We start from the raw sequence: 22174 nt of genomic DNA on the forward strand, positions 1-22174 counted from the left end.
TTGGCTTAGTAGCCTCTGGGCCCCTTCCCTTAGTTTTTAGCAGATCTGTGAGGGGTAAGCTGACCTGGGCGAAATTGGGTAAAAAGGTTCTGTAGAAGTTCGTAAAACCGAGGAAGGATTGGAGCTTTTGTCGGGTTCGGGGCACCTCCCAACCCAACACGTCACGAACTTTCCCCGGGTCCATCTCTAGGCCCTGGTCAGAGATCCGATATCCCAAGAAATCAATGCGCGTTTTGTGAAATTCACATTTTGACAGCTTAGCAAACAGTTTGTGCTTGTGCAACGTGGTTAAGACCTCCCTCACCAATTTCACGTGTGAAGGTAGGTCGGGGGAGTACAGCAATATATCATCTAGGTAAACAAGCGCCCCCTTGAATAAATGCTTGTGCAACACTTCATTGATCAGGTTCATGAAGACCCCCGGGGGCCCCTGAAGGCTGAGGGGGGTGTTGAAAGCGGTCTTATGCTCATCCCCTTCCCTGATGCGCACCCGAAAGTAGGCATCTTGAAGGTCCAGCTTGGAGAAGATTTTTCCTTTTGCCGCTTCAGTGAGCAAGTCTTTAATCAACGGCATGGGATAGGCATTAGTGGAAGACACTGCATTTAAGCCCCGGTAATCCGTGCAGAGTCGCAGCCCCCCATCTTTTTTCTTTCGGAACAGTACTGGGGCCGCGTAGGGGGATGAGGCCAGTTGGATGAACCCACAGGCTAAGTTCTTGTCTATGAACTTGTGCAGTCCCTCCTTTTCAGCTGGTCCCATTGCATAAATGCGCCCCTTGGGTAGTTTCTGCCCCAGCAACAGTTTAAATGTCTATGCAGGGGGAGTTCATCCGCCTCCTTCTCCTTGAACACCCTAGCCAAATCCTGATACTCGGGGGGAATGGCGAGCAGTTCCTCCTGAGCTAGACATACTCTAGGGCCTTCTGCTATCAGCTGCTGGCCCCATTTCGGGTTCCAACTGTGGCCCCGGCACTTAGGTGAAATGAACTGTACCTTCCCTTCATCCCACAAGATGTAGGGATCGTGCCCGTGCAGCCACACGGCTCCGAGGACTAGCGGGAACCTGGCGGCTGAGGTGATCATGAATGCTGTGTCCTCCGAGTGATCCCCCGCCTCAATCCACAATGGTACAGTCTCGTACTCACACAGGTCTTTAATTGTAGAGCCATCCATTTGTGTAAAGATCAGGGGGTCTTTCAACTTCACCACCCCAGCCTCCAACCCCGTAACCAGGGAGGGATTGATCAGATCCCTCCCACACCCCGAGTCAATCAAGGCTCTCACCTGTATATGCGTTCCAAGGCTGGGGTTAATGAAAGTCACAGTCACAAAAAACAAGGAGGGAAAACTGCTCACCACATTAGGCGCCTCCGGGATGGGGCCCTGCTGCTCCGTGCCTCTTACAGCAGGACCAATCCGTTTCCTGCCAGCTCGGGGTCGTATCCGCTGGATTTCGCCTCTCCTTCGGGAGCTGCCTGCAGGGCTTTGGCATATTTTGGCTTTCCAGTTGGCTTTTTCACTGGTGTGGCAGGGCGCACCTTCACTGGTTCACTTGGCCCCTGTTTCCCGGGCCCCATCCCACTGCAGTCAGCCATGAAATGGCCCCGTTCCCCACACTTCAGGCAGAGCCCTTGCCACATGCGCTGCTCCCGGGATGATTCCGCCTGCTGCATCGGTTTCCCCTTCGTCGCTTGGGGTGTAGGCCAAACTCCTGCCGTCGCGATGTCCAATCGTAGGGTGTGCAGGCGGATTTCTGCACTCTCCACCTCTTGCATCCAGGCTGGGTGTCGGACTCACAGCGAACAATGAAATACACTCTTGCAGGAAGGTTTTATTTTATTGAAGCCATGAAGTACTTAGAACAACTTTTCTGTTCGGAATAACAAGACGGGCTTGAGACTGGGATAATAAAGCAAGTTCAAAATAACATGGGCCAATAGATATGGTTCCCGCGCCCGCCTTGAGGCTCATCTTGCGCTCAAACCTTGAGAAAGCAATGGCTGTAGCTAATTAAACAATAGTTCTGTTCTCACACTACTGCTCATTATAGACTAAGCAAAAAGCCTCCAAAAGCACACCACCTGTAGCTTTGGCTGATAAGATTCCTTCAAAGCAACTCTAGCGTACATGGAAAGGAATGCAGTGAAACTATGAGCGCTGGAGGGTGAGGGGGGACATGCGCACCAGAGTGTAAGCCAGTTAAGGGAAGGCAATGGGGGGGGGGTTACACACATCTCATATACATGGAAAATGCATATTGGCAGCTTGCTGACACTGGGAGGGATACTGGGTCAACAGCCCTCAGGACCGTCTCCCGTATTTCGGGATTCAACCCCACTCTGTACAGTTCAGCCAACACAGGATCAGGCCAGGTTTGCACTTCAGCTGGCTGGGGTGGTGTGCCCCCTGCCCCTGAAGTTCTTGCTGCAGGACCAATGGGATGGTGGCTGGAAGGTCCTCTAGTGCTGCCTGGGTGTCCCACTGCAGTTTGGCCATTTTGCATTTCAGCTCTTGCCAGACCAGCTCGATATCGGATTCCTCTCGTAACATCTCAGCAACTTTTGGGCACTCTGTGTCATTGTGGAACACCCCTATGGGCTATCTCCAATCGGCCTCCTGCCGTCTCTGCCAGGCTCTTTGGGATGAGGTCATCAGCCAGTTCAGGGCGTCCCACCTCAGGTGCTCTGGTCTCAGGTCTTTGGGTCTGTTGCTGCGATCCCAGGGTTTGTCTTCCTCCATCAGTTTAGGGGGGGTTGAAGACTGGTGTCAAGTTCCTTAGCAGGGCCTCTGACTTATAGTGATTTTGAACTACCCCCCCTCCCCAGGAGCAAAAGCCAATGGTTAATTTTTGCACGCGCGGCAAGCAAGCAGCAAAACAAGAAGCAAAGCTAGAAAGCAGTTAAGGTCCCCAGCCGTCTCATTACAGCTGGAGACAGCAAGGTCAAAGCCGCGATAGCAGTCAGTTGCTGGGCAGGAAAGCACTGGGAAAGCGAAGGAGAGCATCACCCCCACATACCAATGCCATGACAGGGCTACCTGACAACCGGTCCCTTGGTTTGGGTCTCGGCCCCAGTGTTCTTGCTTCCTTCGCTCATCACGTCGGTAGTGCAATGGGTCGAGGTGAGAAAGGGAGTTGACACTACATCAGAACAGACTTACTCCCAACAACAGTCTCTTGCCAGTGATTTGTTTATTGAGAGATGAAAGATGTTTCAAGCTAAGATGATTTGTGTCAGAACTGACCCCGTTGGCACCGGTTCTGGAATTATACATAATTCAAACAAGCCCGCACCCCCGATTCAAACAAGCCCCCCCCCCCGGTGACCAGTCCAGTCAGTCCATTCATTCAGCCCGCCTAAACCTAGTGCGCTTTGTTAGCCCTCCTCCACCACCTGTGAACCTACAGTTACATTATCTACTAGAAGCCAGCCAGCAGAGACTTGCATTCAAGGTCATTGTACAGTCTTCCCATCATTGGGAGGCCCCTTTGGAAAGCAGTTGCAAAGTAGTGCAGTAAAGCAGTCTTCTACACACACGGAGAGACACACACAGTCTGCCCCCCCAATTCCCAAAGTGAAAGAACAAAACACTGAAGATACAGTACAGGCAGTGAAGACAGAAACATATGAAATCCATGGCAAACTAGGACCCGAGTTTGACAGTATGGAGGACCTGGGCATAACTCCTGCTTTCATGGTGGACTCAGCCTCTGGCCTTGGAGCACGGTTATTTCTCAGCTCCTTCCTTGAATAGTAGGGGAAATAGTGAACTGACTCAGGATTGTATGTGGGAATAGATCATCAGATTTGAAAGAGCTATGCAAATAAAGCTATGTAAATTTCAAGTAATAATGGTGAGCTTCCTCAGAATAGCTAATTTAAACATGGGTGCCCCCCCAAAAAGACAACAAAACTTTATGATCTTAAAAAAAGTTTTATGCCTGGTTGAAATTTGAGGTGAACAAATTCACTCAGCACCAAAGGACTACATAGAGTTCATTGTAAAGGGTGGAGACTTGCAAAAGGTTTCTATTTTTAGATTCCATAATAATAGAACTTGAGAGGAGAAATGGCCTTGTTTTAATCAGAGCTTTAGCTTTACATTTTCATTTACATGATGGTGCGCTTTCTACTGCAGGGATCCTGACGGGCTTATGTGTTCAATACAATGCCACCATCCGGACCTGTCAGATTCAGGGCTGGTGCCCGGCAGAGGTGGATACCAAACAGGTGTAAGTACTTGGAGAGTCCACACTCTTGTACTTTCAAAGTAGGGAAATATTGCCCACACTGTAAACCTTCCAATAGAGTTGGAATGCTGGTCAACTGGTTAGTCAAATAATGTTCAACTGACCATGGACAAATATTCCTTGAAACCACAAATTCCCTCCTGCAGCTGGCAGCCTACCTTTTAGTTTCATTTTGGTGTAATCTAACAACAAAAGCAGGAGAAATTATTTCACTGCTCCATTAACCAACTGTCTTTTTGATAAGTCCAATTCCTGTCCTGTCCTCCTCATGGAGACGCTGTTGCAGTCGCTAAGCTATGGAAACCCAAGCAGCATAGCCCAGCTGGCTGCAGCTGCCCAAATCTTAGTGACTTAGAAGCACAGAAAGAGCTGCATGTTTCTCCTAAGGAAAGCTCTCTGAGTGGAATTTTGGGAGGGGTTCAGAGATATCCGATCCCTCTTCGAATGCCATTGTTGGATTAGTACCCCAGTCCACAGAACTGTGCATGGGAATCTCCATAAGGTCAATCATGGGGGAAATTATCCATGACATACTGGGGGTGGGGGTGGTGAAGAAAATCAAGAAGGGAGGGATTCGGGATATTTCAGGAAATTCGGGCAAGAGGCCTTATTCTGTTCTGGACTCCACTTATAATAGGTGATCTGTTCCAAGAAGCTGATTTCAATTATTTTCCTCCCTTCAGACCTGTCATGTTAGAAGCAGAGAATTTCACTCTCTTCATTAAGAACAGCATCCGCTTCCCACTCTTCAATTTTGAGAAGTGAGTAATGAGACTCTCTAACCCATAAACCAGAGCTCACATTGCATTCTGGAATCTGAATTCCAGTAAACCTTTGGCAGATAAGGATTGGAAATAACCCATAAAAACTTCCTCTAATGAAGAAATTTCCCATGATCAGGGTGCATCTATTCCTTGAGGCTGAGAGAAGAGCCTTAGCAGGAACAGGGAAAGGGTGGCACAAACGAACGGTGACTCTGTGCTTCAGCAGAAGCAGAAGCTGGGCCATACGAACAGTCCGTGGTACAGGGTGTGCCAGAGCTTGTGTGTTTGACTGCAGAGAAAAATCCAGTCTCTGCTGCCCACACTGTAGCCATCTTCAGATTTCACCTTTGCATCTTCAAGGGATTTTGAAATGAAATTTGCAAAAATGCGTTTCCCCTTCTATCTCCACAACAGAAGGAGCTAGAGACTTCTGTTCTTAACGAAAGCTGAGAATTCAAAGAACCTGGTACACATATTTATGGCAACATTACATCCCTATAATGATATTCTAGTGCCAGTTAAAAATTTAACTGTGGAAGGGGGGAGGAAATGACCTCTGCAGGAACAATCCTAGGGAAAATGGTTGCCGTGTGGGTGGCAGAAATCTGAATCTTCCCACCCACAGAGCTGCCATCCGAGGCTTTGCTGTGATATTTTCCAAAGCTTCAGAACACATCAGATTTGAGAAAGACTGGAGAAAAGCTCGTGAAACCCTAGGAAGGGCACACACGCATGACAACACTTTCAGGAAACCGTAAGACAAAATTGCTTCCCAACATCGTTGAAGCTGAGGCAGATACACACAACAGACAACAGTGCAGGACCGTCTCCGATACCATCTCCAGTAGGTGCAAATGCAATCACTCAGGCTAATCCACCTGTATTATAAAGTTCTCCATTACGGGTTAACACAAATTTATAAAATGTTAAGCCACAGGGAAAGAAAAACAAAATTCAAAAAATAACTAACTTTAACATGGCTCAGTGGTTAAGACGGCAAACTGCAGTTCGAGACCTGAGTGCCGCATGACGGAGTGAGCTCCCACCTCTGGTCCCAGCTCCTGCCAACCTAGCAGTTCGAAAGCAAGAAATTGCAAGTAGATAAATAGGTACCACTTCGGTGGGAAGGTAACGGCATTCTGTGTGCCCCGGTGTTTAGTCATGCCAGCCACATGACCACGGAAACGTCTTCGGACAGCGCTGGCTCTTTGGCTTGGAAACAGAGATGAGCACCGCACCCAAGATTCAACTGGCTTCCGAGCAAGGGAAACCTTTACCTTCATCAAATTCTATATTCAACTGTATCTGTTTGACAGTGTACTTCAGGCTAAGGACACAACAGAATGAGACTCCCAAACACCACACACACCCCTGTAGGGAAGAGACCTTGGCTATTTATATCCAATCAAAATTGGCCATATATAACCCAGTAGGACTATATTGTCCATCCACAACAGCCAAGACCAAAAAAACTGGCCTGAAAGTCGTCCTCAAAATTGGCAGCTATGCTGGGCTGCCAGATCTACGACAATTCCAAGCTCCAGCAACTGGTCTTTGGTCATTGGAACTGTGTAAAACAATCTCAGCAAAAGGAGTAGAATAATTTAGGCAGAATATAGTAATGTGGGGAAAGGGAATAAAATTGAAAAATGGAAAAAAAATTCTAAAATATTTCCCAGCAATCTATCAAACTAGTGAAAGGGTAATTTTTCCCTCTCCCTCCACCCTTTACATGTATGGTGATATGTAGTCATCTGATTTGTGTGTGTGTGCACGTGCGCATGTGCAAAGTGCTATCAAGTCACAGCTCTTGGAATAGCTGAATATGTTGGTCCAAATCCCTGACTAATCTAGCAGAGTGCACTAAAGGCTCTGAACGCAGCGGAGCTCCTTTGAGCAGCATATGCTTGTAAGACTACAAAGACACACAGGGCCATTTGTCTATTTAAAAGAAAATAAGAACTGATTTATTTAGGAAATGCATACTTGATAGTGCAGCATACAGAAAGGGACAGATCCTGTTCTACCTAGCTAGTGACGGATGCAGATGCAGAGAGGCCTCTGAAGAAAGAGAAACAGGTCCTCCCTCTTTGTAAGGCAAGGAGATGGGAGGAGCAATCTGCACTTCAAAGGGTTCAGTGACAGAAGAGTAAACAGGAAGAAGATGCCCCATGTTTGCCTGTCTAGCTGTAACTCTCTGGTCATTTGCTTTTTGGAGGCTGAGGCACAGGGACCATTGCATCTGGTTCTTCCAACAACAGCTAACGTATGGCCACCCCAGCAAGGGACATTCAAGGCCAGTGAGAAGCCAAGGTGCTTTGCCATGGCCTTCCTCTGCAGAGTCTTCCTTGGGGGTCTCCATTCCAAGTACCCACTCTGCTTAGCTTCCAAGATGTGACAGAATCAGGGTATAACCACGCTGCCTTCCCTCCCATTGGTCTGCATTAGTGGTTACAAATATGTAGTAGTGAATAGTGTAGCTCAGGTATGTGACTATAATTTGTTTTTGTGGTTTTAAATAGATCTTGTTTTAGACTTCGTTAAAAAGTATATGAAGTCTGAGATTAGTAATTAACATTAGTAAAGGTAAAGGTTTCCCTTGCTCAAAAGCCAGTTGAATCTGACTCTAGGGCATGGTGCTCACCTCCATTTCATAACTGAAGAGCCAGCTCTGTCTGAAGACGTTTCTGTGGTCATGTGGCCGGCATGACTAGATGCCAAGGCGCATGGAATGCTGTTACCTTCCCACCAAAGTGGTCCCTATTTATCTACTTGCAGTTTCTTGCCTTCGAACTGCTAGGTTGGCAGGAGCTGGGACCCGAGGCGGGAGCTCACTCTGTCATGCGGCACTCGGGTCTCAAACTGCTGAACTACTGACTTTCTGGTCTGCAGTTCGGCATCTTAACCACTAAGCCACCACAGCCCCTAATTAAAACTATTCTCCCCAATAATGAGAAGCTATTTTATTACATTAATTCAAGCAGTCATTTTTTTATTTATTATTGTATTGTTGGAACACCTGATGCTTGGCTTTTTGTAAAAGCAACTTTTTGGTCCTGCAAGCATTAAGCTTCATGTTATATAATAAACAACTTAATCTTTTCAAAAGTTGTGTCTGTAAAACACATCCCCATGATCCCAGCGCTTCTCATTCAACACCACTCCATATATGGTCCTATGGTCCTATGTTATATAACAAACAACTTAATCTTTTAAAAAGATGTGTCTGTAAAACACATCCCCGTGATCCCAGCGCTTCTCATTCAACACCACTCCATAAGCAGCGGCCTAGGCTGCCCTGGCACAAAAGGATCAACTGAGACAAATTTCTTATGATTTTCTTATTAAAGATTACTGTGTCATGACTTTTTGTAAATGAGAGCCCTCTTCATCAAATGTAAGTTATGTATCCTAAATATACTTCAGTAATACAGTCCCTTTCTTCTTACCTAATAAATAATAATAATTTTATTCATGGTATCTGGAAACGGAGACATTAGTTTTGTTATGATATTAAGTTTGAATCAGGGTCATGGTCATGGAGAGGGGACCAGATGGAATCTTAGTTCGGGGGTCCACAGTGGCTCTCAGCAGCCCTGCCCCCCCACACACGTGGTTCTTCTTCACAGAGGTTCGTCTTACAGCATTCTTTGGGAATGTGGAAAGTGCCAGCGAGCATCATGAAGAGACAGAGCCAGGAGCCCAAGTTTCCCTAAATAGCTTGAAGCAATCCATATTTGCTCTGCATTCCCACTGGACATTAGGGAGGGTAGCTGGTCGATATCGTGTCCCCAAGCCCAATCAAACCACACAACAAAACCAAGTTTGGGAGTTCTCCTAGCAAACTGCACCCAACTCTGCTTTATGCCATGAGAGCTATGGTCCCAAGTGTCGCTGCTGCTAGAGGAAGAAATGGGGCGTGAAACTGAGTTGACTGTGCTGAGCTCAACAGTATCCTTCCCCTTCTTTCCCTGGGGCTTATCATGTCTCATCTCAGTATGGCTTCCTGTGCCTTGTTACTAGGGGGAACCTCCTGCCCAATCTCACAACTGAGGACATTCGGAATTGCCGCTTCGACCCAGAAAAGCAGCCCTTCTGCCCTATTCTGCGCCTGGGGGACATTGTGAAATTTGCCAAGCAAGACTTCACCAAGTTGGCCACAACGGTAAGGATCTCTGCTGCCAAGCTGTGAAATTAGCATGAGTGCCCTTCAGGCCACTGTGGTGTAGTGGGAAGTGTTGGCCTTGGAAACCCAGGCTTAATAAACGCCTACTCACCCACAAAGGTTTCTGGGTGGCTTACCTTGCAGGGCTGTTAAAAGGCCAAACTGCTGCACTGAGCTCCTTTGAAAAAGGGCAGGATATATGTAACAAACAATGACATAAATGAGGAGATCAGGAGATAATTTTACTAGTGACAGCGCAATGCTCCCTCTAAGGTGTGGAGTCTTGTGAGCAAAAATTCTGCTTGGTGAGCTTCTGGCATCAAAGTCATGAGCGAGCGATTTGGCTGCTGCATAAATTAGTTTGCTCTGGAGCCCCATCCCTTCCTGAGCTAAGACAAAAATGCATGAGCTGGAGGCTAAAAAACTGTGAGCTGGCTCACACTAACTCAGCTTAGAGGGAACAGTGGTGACAGGAGACAAACGCGCCAGATCACACACACACCCGTGCTCTAGATAGGCAGTCTGGTGTAGTGGCTGAGAGGGTTGGACTGGTATCGGGAGACCCAGGTACGAATCCCCCTCTGTGCCCCCTGGGAGCCTGCTGGGGGGACCTTGGGCCTGTCACACCCTCTCAGCCGAACCTCCCTCACAGGGTTGTTGTGAGGATAAAATGTAGGAGAGAAGAATGACATAAGATGCTTTCGGTGTCCATTGAGGAGAAAGACAGGGTACAAACTAAATCAATGAATACACAAATAAATAAATAAATACATAAACTGGAATAGCTGACATCTGTTCACAATAACTAGCAAAGGTTAGAATTTTCACTCAATGGAAAAGTTTCACTTTTTTTTATTTGCCTGCACTTTAATTACCTTGGCTGTGCATAGGATCAAACACTTAAAGGTAAGCAATTGGTAACCAATCTGCATTGAGTTATGAGTCTTTGAAAGGACTTTGCGCACGTGACGTTTCATGCCGCTGCTGCTGAGTGGCCATGAACTGCCTGCTCTCTATCCTGCTGCTTTGCTTCTCTGTCCAGGGTGGGATAATCGGGATCAAGATCGGATGGGTATGTGACTTGGATCATTCTTGGGATCGCTGCGTCCCCAAATATTCCTTCACCCGACTTGACAGTGTCTCTGAAAAGAACAGCGTCTCCACTGGATACAATTTCAGGCAAGTCCAGAGCATCAGTCCTAAATCATTCATTCCCGCCCCCCCAAATGTCTCCCTTCCACTGTGACATTTTGTGAACTTGCCTTCCTCCCCACACTTACCTCACTCTGACTGGCAACATGGTGTCTCTCCTCCTGCCTCTCTCTCTCTCTCTCTCTCATACCTGCATCCTGCACTTGCAGAGTATGCACAACTCTCCTTCTAGGCAATTTGTCTTGCACGTGGGCACATGTGATACGTGTCCACACACTGACAACCAAATACGGAGGCTGAGGACAGTAAGAATCTTGAAGGGCGATGTTTATTAGTGCCTCCCAAGCTTCTGATACATGAATCATTTCTGAATTAAAAGTGGAACTGAAGCAAACCTTCTGGAGTGAAGGGTAGGAATGACCTTCCCTCAGACCAGCCCTTTCCCATGAATCTGTGGTCTCAGCCAGGCTGCTGATTGGAACGGATGAACCTTGAGTCATGATTCATGCAGAGACGTTTTGGGATCAGGGTGACTGCATGAGTCAATCACGCACACCCAATGCAGACCTGCAGCAGAATAACCCACCCCTAGCAGCGGCTGATTGGAAGAAGGGAAGGCCAGAGAAGTAGATAATGCAGAGGTGCAGTATCTTCTTCTGCGGAATGGGTATTCTTAGCTGTTGAATGCAACTCTCAGAACACAATAGCAGGTTTCTCACGGCACATGACCGTGCCTTATCCAGGGGTGGTCTTAGGGATTCTGGGGCCATGGGCAAAAGTCCAGGATGGATGGCAGGTGGGCGGGGGGGGGCTGCTTCCCAAGTCCCTAAGGGGGGTGGGTGGGCGGGGGGGGGGCTGCTTCCCAAGTCCCTAAGGGGGGTGGGGTGGGGGTGGGCACACACATGTAAACAGTAGCCAGCTGCTTTCCCCCTCTTCTGTGGGGGTGCTGGACTGTGGGTGGGCAGGGGCTTGCCTAGTTCAGGGCATCCACCTCGGACACCCCACGGCGAAGACTGCTTCTGGCTCTGGCACAGTTTGGAGGGTGGGTGCCTTCTAGCTGCAAGCTGCACACAGTTTGCAATCCATGCCCCTTTTTATTGAGTTATTTATTTACTACATTTATATTCCACCTTTCTCACTGACACTCAAGGAGGATTATAGAATGATAATGATATAGAATGATAATTCAATAAAAACAATTAAATATATACAAACAATGAAATACGTGACTACATCATTACACTTGCATTGTTCACACCCCTAATGTACACTCTGTTGTACTTACCCTTATCCTACCCTTACATTTACATTGCATGTATATGCACATTCAAATATATTTTCTTGTCAGAATAAGCAAGACATTTATGCTTTATGTACATACCTGTCAAACCTCACTCTTCTCAGTTTGCCATAAATGCTGGGGGAGGGGAATTCATAGAATCATAGAATGTTAGAGTTGGAAGGGACCTTGCAGGTCATCTAGTCCAACCCCCTGCACTCTGCAGGAGCATAGCCAAAAGGTAGCCCTACAACATACCCGAAAGATGGTCGTCCAGCCTCCGCTTGAAAATGTCCAGTGAAGGAGCATCCACCCCCTCCCGAGGCAGACTGTTCCACTGCTCAACCACTCTTACAGTTAGGAAGTTTCTCCTGATATTTAGCTGGTAACGACTCCCTTGTAATTTCCACCCATTAGTTCTAGTCTTGCAATCTGGAGCAAGAGAGAATAGATCTGCTCCATCTTCTACATGACAGCCCTTCAAATACTTGAAGACTGCAATCATGTCCCCTCTAAGCCTTCTCTTTCCCAGGCTGAACATACCCAACTCTTTCAGCCTTTCCTCATAAGACCTGGATTCCAGCCCTCTCACCATCCTGGTTGCCCTCTTCTGGACACGCTCGAGCTTGTCAGCATCCTTCCTAAAATGTGGTGCCCTAAACTGGACACAGTACTCCAGGTGAGGCCTGACCATAGCAGAATAGAGCAGAACTACTACCTCCCGTGATCTGGACACAATGCTTCTTTCAATGCATCCTAAGATTGCATTGGCTTTCTTCACAGCCACATCCCACTGCAGGCTCATGTTTAGCTTGTGATCAACCAGAAATCCAGATCCCTTCCTTAAGGTGGGTTGTGTGAGTGTGGAGTGTGTGGCTGCTCTATCTTAGAAGCATAATTCTTCCCAAGAAGCCTTCCTCTATTCCCAGAGGAGTGTCCTTAAGACTTCTGGTGCCAGCTTGCTTAGTAGATAAAGAGATTATATATTTTCCCTGGGGAAGGGGGGGGGTAGGGATTCTGGAGCTAGGTGGAGTGGATGTGATGTATGAATGGGCTTTAGGAGGGGTTACATTTGAATCATCTATATCTTTGATTGTAGCCACCAAAGTCTTTGGATCTGACATGGTACTGTTAAGACCTGGAACTTGCTTAACTCAATAAACATATCACTGCCAAAGAGAGTGTTGCTGAGAGTAACTTGCCCAGGAGTCTGACAATACCTTCCCTTGCCCCCAGGTATGCCAAGTATTACAAGCATGAAAACGGAACAGAGTACCGCACACTGATGAAGGCATTTGGAATTCGCTTTGATGTTCTGGTTTATGGGAATGTAAGTTTGGCAGGGCAGTCATGCAAGCAAGAGAATACAAGGATCAGGCTGATGTGATCTGGTGGAAGGGAATGAAATATTACTGGGGTGTAGCTATATGAGGCCTACAACACATGACATCCCTCAAAACCCACCATATCCCATTTACAGCCCAGAGTGTATGAACTGTCATACTCAAAGATCATTCAACCCCCTTGTCTTTGTTTGACACAACTATTGCCATTTTAAGCCAGTTATTAGGATATTTATTTATTTATTTAAAAATCCTGCTTGTCTGCATGTTTTCTATGCTTTACACCTTCTTAATGGAAAACTGGTACAAAGAAACAAGTTCGGTCTTGGTTGTCCTTTCTGATTCCATTTGTGGCAAGTAAGAACTCTTATTCTCCCAGTCTGATCCACAGTCATGGAATGAAGCAAGGTAAAGGTAAAGGTTCCCTTGCTCGAAAGCCAGTCGAATCCGACTCTAGGGTTGCGGTGCTCATCTCCGTTTCAAAGCCGAAGAGCCAGCGCTGTCCGAAGACGTTTCCATGGTCATGTGGCTGGCATGACTAAACACCAAGGCGCACGGAACGCTGTTACCTTCCCACCGAAGTGGTACCTATTTATCTACTTGCAATTTCTTGCTTTCGAACTGCTAGGTTGGCAGGAGCTGGAACTAGAGACGGGAGCTCACTCCGTCATGCGGCACCCAGGTCTCGAACTGCTGAACTACTGACCTTCCACAGCCTGCAGTTCAGCATCTTAACCACTTGAGCCACCGCAGCTCCTTGGAATGAAGCAAAGTGGCCCCCAAATCCCGGTTACTGTAATCCTGGTGTTAAGGAATGACGGATCCTTGACTGCTAAATTTGCTGCAATGGCCATTCAGTGGGGAGCCATGGCAAGATAAGTCATGTCATAAGGGAAGGATGGAGAGTTGGTTTACTTCTTGAATACTTTGTCCCCTTCTGTGCAAGACTCAGTTCCTCCAAAGAGAAAATCTTTATACATGCTAATTCTGCCCTTTGTTCCCTCAGGCTGGTAAGTTCAACATCATCCCAACCCTCATCAATACTGTGGCAGCTTTCACATCTGTTGGGGTGGTAAGTATTTTGATTCACCCGAGGTTTGGGTTGTACCTTCTTCTTTCACTGTTTATTCTACATAAACCAATATGGTTTGGAAGAGAATCACCTACCATTCATTCAAGCATTCAGGCAGTTTGTTTAGTTGTCAGAATGTAGCACAGCTTGTCCTGACAAGGTTACTAAGGGGTTGGCTAGGGGAAAATCTAGCATTAAAGTCCATCAGGTGTATTCTTTACCAGGGACTGCACTAAGAGTCCAAGCGTTCCTCCATATGGAAAATTCAAGATGACACCCCTCTGTTAGAACTGTGAAGGTTCAAAGATTTACCAATGGGGGTGGATCCCATGGAGTGTTTTCCGTGGGTGGAAGGATTTCTGCCCATAGAGCATGATTTTCTAGCCTCCCTTTTCCTACTATAGCCCAAAATGCCACCTGAAATGCTACTCCTGGTGGGGAGGGAAACGTGAGGCTACAGTGGGGAGGAGAGGTGAAAAAGTCATACTCTGCAAGTGAAATTCTTTCTGCCCACACAGAAAACACCCATGGACTGAGTCTGACTAAGTCTAGTATGTGTGCATTAGTTGAATGTGAATTTAGTTATAGGATGCTTAAATATAACATCATCCTATTGATTTAAAACAAACATCTATATTCTAATAGCCAAAGTCCTTTCTCTGTGAGGATACTTATTTCTACAACTCTCCCTCGATAGCTTTTTTTTTTTTTTACAAACTCAGAGGACTCCCTGGGTCTGCAGAAAAATCCAAAAAGTTTTTTAAAAAACACAACTTGGGGAGGATTGAATCCCCCCAATACCTTTTGAAATGGCCTCCACAGGAATGTACTCCAGGCATCAACAGTGAGAGATTAGAACATTTTGGGGGGGGAGAGGCTTCTAACTGGCTCTGTCAATAAAAGGCAGGGGGAGGGGGAAGGGTCCTTTTCAGGCATATTTTGGCCTTTCAGGGAGGAAGCCCTGGGGCTAGGTCTGACAAGAGTTGCCAGTGCCAGGGTGGGGAATCCCTAGAGGTTTTGTGGTGGACTCTAAGGAGGAGGGCTGGGTTTGGGGAAGGGAGAAGCCTCAGCTGGGTATAATGTCACCCTCCAAAGCAGCCATTTTCTCCAGGGAGACAGATCTCCGCTGTCTAGAATTCAGTTGTAATTCTGGGGGAGTGTAATGTACTGCCGTCTTTCCACATGCAAAGCAGTCAGCCGGACAGGCCCGGACTTGCCCGGCTTGGCCAGGCACCAAGTTAGCAGTAGCTTCAGTCGAAAGACAAAGGATCCGAAGGATCCTAGCCAGCCCAATCAAAGGGCCAGCTTCCCAGCCGGGAGACCAATGGTCGCCCGGTTACTGTAAATAGCCTATCGGGAGTAGGGGTGTGTGTTTAGGTGTACTGGTGGCGGGTTTTCTGAACACATATAAGCCGGCCTGGGAGCCGGCGTCTTTGTCTTCGTTCTGATCTAATAAAGTACTCTATGCTGAAATCACTCCACGTTTCCGAGTACTTTTCAGGGAGTCTCCAGGTCCCACTTGGAGGTTGGCAACCCTAGGCCTGGGAGCAGTCTAGGGTTGCCAGTTCTCCCCTGGCCACCGTCAGGGGATGGGGGGATAAGGTTGCCAGATCCAGGCTGGGAAACTCCGGGATATTTGGGGGTGGACCCTGGGGAGGACAGGGACCTCAGTGGGGTACAATGCCATAGAGTCCACCCTCCAAAGCAGCCATTTTCTCCATGGGAAGTTATTTATTAACTGTCATGAATGTTTTATTGCTTTTATCTGTTTTATATGGGCTTTGCCCCTTGTAAGCCGCCCTGAGCCTGCTCTGTGGGGAGGGCGGGGTATAAATCTTAATAAATAAATAAATAAATAAATATCTGTAGTCTGGAGATGAGCAGTAATTCCAGGGGATCCCCAGGTCCCACCTAGAGGCTGGAATCCCTAGGCAGCACCCTCCAAGTCAGGCAAATCTGAGGACACTTAAATCCGGAGACTGAACCCGTGAACAGATAAGATGGATCTTTCTACAAAACTGAAAAATGCCCCAGATTTGCAGAAAAGTTGTGCGCCTATTCCCTCTGAGGTTCTAGAGGGAAAATATCGAAAGATACCGTATAAAACCCACCAAATGATAAAAGAAGTTCCTGTAGCTTTAAGGAATGGATGCCCTTAGAGGCTATTGCTAGGCAACCACAACAGACTTGGTTTCTGTCAGTAAAGGCCTGTAGCTTTAAGGAATGGATGCCCTTAGAGGCTATTGCTAGGCAACCACAACAGACTTGGTTTCTGTCAGTAAAGGCAGGGGGGGGGACAAAGCCCTTTCCAGGGCAGTTTTGGCCTTTGAGGGAGGACTCATTGGAGCCATACCTGAAAGGAACTACCAGGCAACTTGATACTACGCAACTTGCATGATTCACCTAAATCTGCCTGCTTGCTAAGGTTCGACAGTTGCCACCTCATGAAAGCCAGTGTGGTGTAGTAGTTAGAGTTTCAGACTGGGACCTTGAATCCCCGCTCTGCTGTGGAAACTCACTGGGTGAACTTGGGCCAGTTACACATTCTCAGCTTAACTCATAGCCAGGGCCAGGAGATTGACCATTAAAAACACCTGGATGTCTCCTGGTGGGCTGATGGCCTCCCACCCACACCTGGGCTGGCCAAGCCTCTGACAGAAGAACTGGGCCTGACCTACCCAAAGCAGGAGAGGCAGCACCCAGGTAGTCTGACCTGAGGCAGGGGAGACAGATCCCAGCCCACTGGAGCACTGCATGAGAGGTGAGATGGGGGAGGTGCTGGTGCTTGGCTCAGCCCACTTGAGGCAAGGCAGACACTGGCGGTCAGCCCAGCCAAGCCTCAGCATGGAAGGTGAAGCTGGTGGCAACACCTGGCCCAGACCCTGCATGGAGTGAACCGAGGTGGGGAGTGGCCCCTGGCCCAGTCAAGCCTTATGCAAGGCTAGGCAGACGATGGCACCTGGCCCAGCAGAGCTCTGCACACCGCGAGGCAGTGCTCTCCGGTTCCTGGTTCAACCAGTTCTCCACACCAACCAGTTTGTAGAAAGCTAACTTTATTGAAACAGTTGATAGATACCATCCTAGACAAGTCTATTATTAGGACTGAAGATAACTGCATGAAGATTACAGATATAGGGAATTCAAGTAAGGGCACTAAAGATCAGGACCAATCACACACACACCCCCCCCCAGATATTTGCCCGCCAGAACTAACCGTCATCTCCCCCACCTTCCATAGGCACGTAGCCTTTGCATAGCAAGGAAACAGAATCACAGACATTTGAGAAGCCAGGACGTTTGTCATCGCTGAGGGGACAAGCCCCAAACACTTCAGAGAGAGGGAGGGAGGGAGGGAGGGAGAGAGAGAGAGAGAGAGGAACCTCCTCTCTCAATGACAGGCGAGCTGTAAAATGCAAAATGCACAGACACCCGACCCAGACCTCCACCAGGTTGGTGGAGGGGAAGGAGAGAAGTAAGCAGGGTAAGGGTTAGGGTTTGCAGGAGAAAGGAAAGAGGGAATTATATTTGGAAAGGGACACGGGGGTATGAGGTGACCCCTACAAGTCCTGGCAGGTTTCCCACTGTGAAAGTCGGCCAGGCTTGGCAGCCAGTATCAGGCCACTGGGCCGCAGGTTTCCCAGGCAGAGGCTGGAAGGGGGAGGGAAGGAGAGAAAACTCAGGGTTGTCACGTGGGACTAGCTGCAGCGGGGAGGGCTTGCTGGTGATGTAATGACATTGCCAGCAGTGTGCTGATGTCACTCCCTGTGCGCCTGAAAGTGATGTCGATACAAGGCCAGGGACACGCTGGCATTTTGGCAAAACCCTATATGGCTTGACCATAGAATGTCGTCCAAGTACTAGAGCCTCCCTGGCATCCCCCAGTGACAAACTAGCGTCACTTCCTGACACATGGAGAGTGACATCAGCAAATCATCTGCTACAGTTTCCCACCATTTCCTCCCCTACCGGCCAGCCAAGCAGCAGCTGGGAAGGGCCTGCCCCCTCCTGCAGTAGCCAGGTAAACCTACTGGCATGGGCGGGGGGGGGGCAGATCAAGGTAGGCCAGCTGATGAGTGGGAAGGAGAGAAGAAAGCAGAGGAGACGCTGTGGGGGCACCTAGAGAGGCGTCAGTAAAACCCTCTCTCTACTCTAATGAGCGAAGATGCTGTTATGATGACTTATCAGACAGTGAAAACAAACTGAATCCAGTAGAGGTCTTAGAAACACAAAATACTGAAATATGGTTTCAAAAGCTGCAACTACAGTCAAGATTTAAAGAAGACCAGAAAGAGGGATGTTATGAAAAGCCGACACACATTGATAAGATTTGGTTAAATTTGGGAGGAAAACTTATTTTAAAAACTATGTGAATGTTTGTGAGACTTTAAAATGCAAGATGAGGTGGTGAAACCTGGCATGACAGGATGGGCCAAAGGGGTCTGGGTCAGAACATCGAATTACTGGAATGTGGGGTGCTCACACCCAAATGACTAGAGCAGCAGCAGCAGTATACAAAGCGGGACACAGATGGCCTCGACACCCACCTAGGCTAGGGAAGAGGACACAGTGTGTGAGGGGGAGAGGCAGGCCCCTTGCTCGCCTTGTGGGCCCCCTGCTCCTTTCCCCCTCATTAGTGCCGGTGCTGTAGTCCCTGGGGGCCTTCCTCAAAGAGCCACTCTCTCGCCTGAGGATTTATTGGCGCAAAACAGCACACAGGCTGTTTTGTGATCCAGAGTGCCGAGGGGGTTTAAACCGAGCTCCTCCTTTTCTGGTCCATAATGACTCCACAGATGTGTATTGAAAATGGCTAAAGACCTGATGTATCTGCATGTGCCACCCTATAGAAGAGCTCTGACGCTGGCTCGTTGTGCGCCTATTCCCTCTGAGGTTCTAGAGGGAAAATATCGAAAGATACCGTATGAAGACAGGTGGTGCCCATGTTCCATGGCAGAAGTGGAATCGATGTCCCACATGTTCTTCCGCTGTCCTTTTCATCAGGTTTATAGGGATAAGCTTATGCCCCCCCCCTCTTGGATAGACCAGCACCTGATGCAGAGAGTGCTGATCTAGAGAGACTTTTGATAGAGGGAAATCAGCAGCTCTCCAGACAAATAGCAAAATTCTGCTGGCAACGGGTAAAATCTCACAATAAGAAGCAGATCAAGTAGAATCCTCGTTTACCTTTGTATGAATCATAAGTAGTTTAGTTTTAAACATCTTATAATTATTTTGATATAATGGACTGTTAAACTTTTCTCCTTTCAACATTTTAATGATTTTAAGGTTACATGTTTATTTTCAGAGCTGAAAGCTAATTTGCTTGTATTTAACAAACATGTAATATTTTGATAAATGGTCCTTGATCACAAGTCAGCATCATTCACACCGAGCCACTCCCTCAAAGGGCAGTGGCCTGATCAGCCACGGGTCATGGGGCATCATTAATAAGTAACAGGCAAGAATTAGTTGTCATTTTAATTATTCTCTTTACAATATTCATTTATTGTTCAAAATTTAGATGGCTTCCCTCAAGGTGGGGCTTTTAACTTTGGAGATATCTCATTTTCCTAATACTCAAATCTTCATATTTTGAGCAAAATATAATTCTTCCTCTCAGAACAAACTTTAATTGTTGGGTGAAATTTGTCATGAACACCTGTAAAGCAGTATTCTCCTTCCTTTTCTTGTTTCCTGGCACACATACACATGGCTTTTCGGGTTTTAGCACAATAAGTCACCTTCCCTCAAGGATACACTTTTGTTGCTGAGATACGGCATTTTGCCAGCACTAGGTGTCCTGTACTTTGTACCTAGGTAAATATGCTTCTTCTCCCAAATAAAATGCTTCCATTGCTACTGTGATCCATACGTGCTGAGACAAGCATACTAGCACTTCTTGCTGCATGTGACATTAGTGGAATACCACACATTCCCCATTTCTTGGTGAAATGTTTTATCTGCTTTTAAAGCATTTCCAAAAACATACAAAAGTAATGAAAAAATAAAAACAACATAGACATCAATAGCACTTTTCTGGTCCTTTTTCTATAGATAGTTTTAGCTAGTATCCCTTCAATGTTTACAGGATCCTGGATGTTGTGAAAGCCATCACCTTTAGTTTAGGTTGCTGTCTCTTTTGGCTGTTGAAGATCATTAATGCTTCACTATCTGAAACACTTGCTGGGTCTGTCAGTTGTATATTAACTGCACGTACGTACCCGTATATATGTGTCTGATGAGGTCTCTCCAAGACCTCTGAAAGAGGTTGTAATTTGTCCTCTATTTGAAAACCCCAAAGGGTCCTGGCCAATATCAGACCAGTCTCCAAGCTCTTACCCCCAGTTCCTAATTCCAAGAGGTGTCCCTGAAGGATAACATGATTGATGGTTTCAAAAACTGCTGAGAGATCTTAAAGATTTAGTAGGGTCCCACTCTCAGTCTATGTTCTTCCGCAGTGCAAATATATATATATATATCCTCCTTAACTATGTACTACCAGTGCTGTTTGAGTATTGGATTAGGACTCTTGAGACTTGAGTTCAAATTTCTACTCAGCTCATTTGTGCCAGCCACTATTTCTTAGCCTAACCATGTCACAGTGTTGTTGTGAAGATAAAATGGGAGTGGGCCATGTAACCTTCCTGGAGTTCCTTAGAAGAGAAGAGTGACATAAAAGCATATATATACTAGGAATAAGGCCCGTTGTGGAAGTAAATACAACGAGCTCTACAAAGAGGCTCTGGGAGAGTGCTCCTGTATGAGGATGATCTGTGTGAGCGGAAAGCCATTTCACCAATTAGGCCGGGGTGAATTGGTGTTTGCCAGACAATGGGCCCTGTAGTCAGTGTTAGCGCCTTGATCCTGCACATCCCGTTTTGTATGTTAAATTCAGACATAGGGGGACACTTTTCTTTTCAAGTAACATGTGATAGGCTCCCAAGGGCTTGCATCAGGGGGTGTTCTTGTGGCCGCCCTCTCTCCGTGGCTGCCGGGTTTGGCTGCACTCCTCCCTGTAGTGCACTGAGTACAGTCTGGAGGTTGAGGGTGGGGGAGAGGGAGAGGGAGGCGGCTTTTCGGGAAGCTCATGAGCCGCCCCGAGCCCGTTGTGGGGGGGCTATAAATTTGAACCAATATACAAATAAAATGATGTTGGGTGTTTTTCCCCCTTGCGGCTGCCAGCTGATGCTACAAGCCAATGCACAAGTGGTCATGGCCAAGCTAGAATCACTGAGGGGAGCCGCTGCCATTATAGGAATGTGATGACCGTTTGGGGAGAGGTCCCCACCGCCTTCAGGATGTCAGAATCTTACCTGTATTGATGATGTTACTCAGCTGTATACCCTGGATCCCCCGCCCTCTTGGCACCCAGGATATTAACGCTCACCTCTGCTTTTGTAACTCTGCCTGCTTTGCACATCTGGCTTTGCTCCCTGCCTTTATCGTTCCTCCCTGACATTCCTGGGGGGGAGAGAGTGTGATAATGAGTGTATGGAAGCAGCCCCCAGACCATTCCCAGATACAACTGAAGTTGTGTCCTTGGGAGAGAGAAGATTTTAGACTAAGCTACCTGGGTCGCATATTCTTTCATGACCTATAGTAATGCATGGGGGTGCGTGTGATGTATGCTTGGGAGGTGGAACCCATTCCCCAATTATTGATCCCTTGCTTATGCTCGTTAGTCCTGACAAAGGCGTTGACCTTAACAGAAGTCCAAATCTTACTAATAAACCTTGCTTAAGGAATATTGAGTAAAGAGTGGTTTCTCTGAGGCCTGACACAGGTGCTTCCCCAGCCCAGTAGGGCAAGCAGGAGTCGAGGGACAGAGGTGAGGGAAGAAGAAGAAGAAGAAGAGATTGGATTTATACCCCATGGCCCTTCACTTGGAATCTCAGAGCGGCTTACAAACTCCTTTCCCTTCCCCTCCTCACAACAGACACCCTGTGAGGTGGGTGGGGCTGAGAGAACTCTGACACAAACTGCTCTTTCAGGAACAGCTGTGCCAGAGCTTGTGACTGACCCAAGGTCACATCAGCAGGTGCAAGTGGAGGAGTGGGGAATCAAACCCGGTTCTCCCAGATTAGAGTCCACACACTTAACCACTACAGCAAACTGGGAGCAGCCCCATAGCTAACAACTTTTTGCTGGTCGCC

General features: G+C 47.4%; 1 protein-coding gene across 1 annotated transcript in view; it reads left to right on the forward strand.

Moving 5' to 3' along the window:
* The window catches only part of P2RX3 (purinergic receptor P2X, ligand gated ion channel, 3), a 102803-nt gene that overhangs the window by 74828 nt on the left and 5801 nt on the right, over positions 1-22174 (forward strand). The window contains exons 5-10 of the mRNA XM_015412087.1: positions 4138-4231; positions 4933-5010; positions 9037-9178; positions 10221-10357; positions 12846-12939; positions 13959-14024. Coding sequence (XP_015267573.1) covers positions 4138-4231; positions 4933-5010; positions 9037-9178; positions 10221-10357; positions 12846-12939; positions 13959-14024 — 611 coding nt within the window. The remainder of the gene's footprint in view (positions 1-4137; positions 4232-4932; positions 5011-9036; positions 9179-10220; positions 10358-12845; positions 12940-13958; positions 14025-22174) is intronic.

Source organism: Gekko japonicus, unplaced genomic scaffold (assembly GCF_001447785.1).
Source record: "Gekko japonicus isolate JY-2015 unplaced genomic scaffold, Gekko_japonicus_V1.1 scaffold1475, whole genome shotgun sequence".
NCBI lineage: Eukaryota > Metazoa > Chordata > Lepidosauria > Squamata > Gekkonidae > Gekko > Gekko japonicus.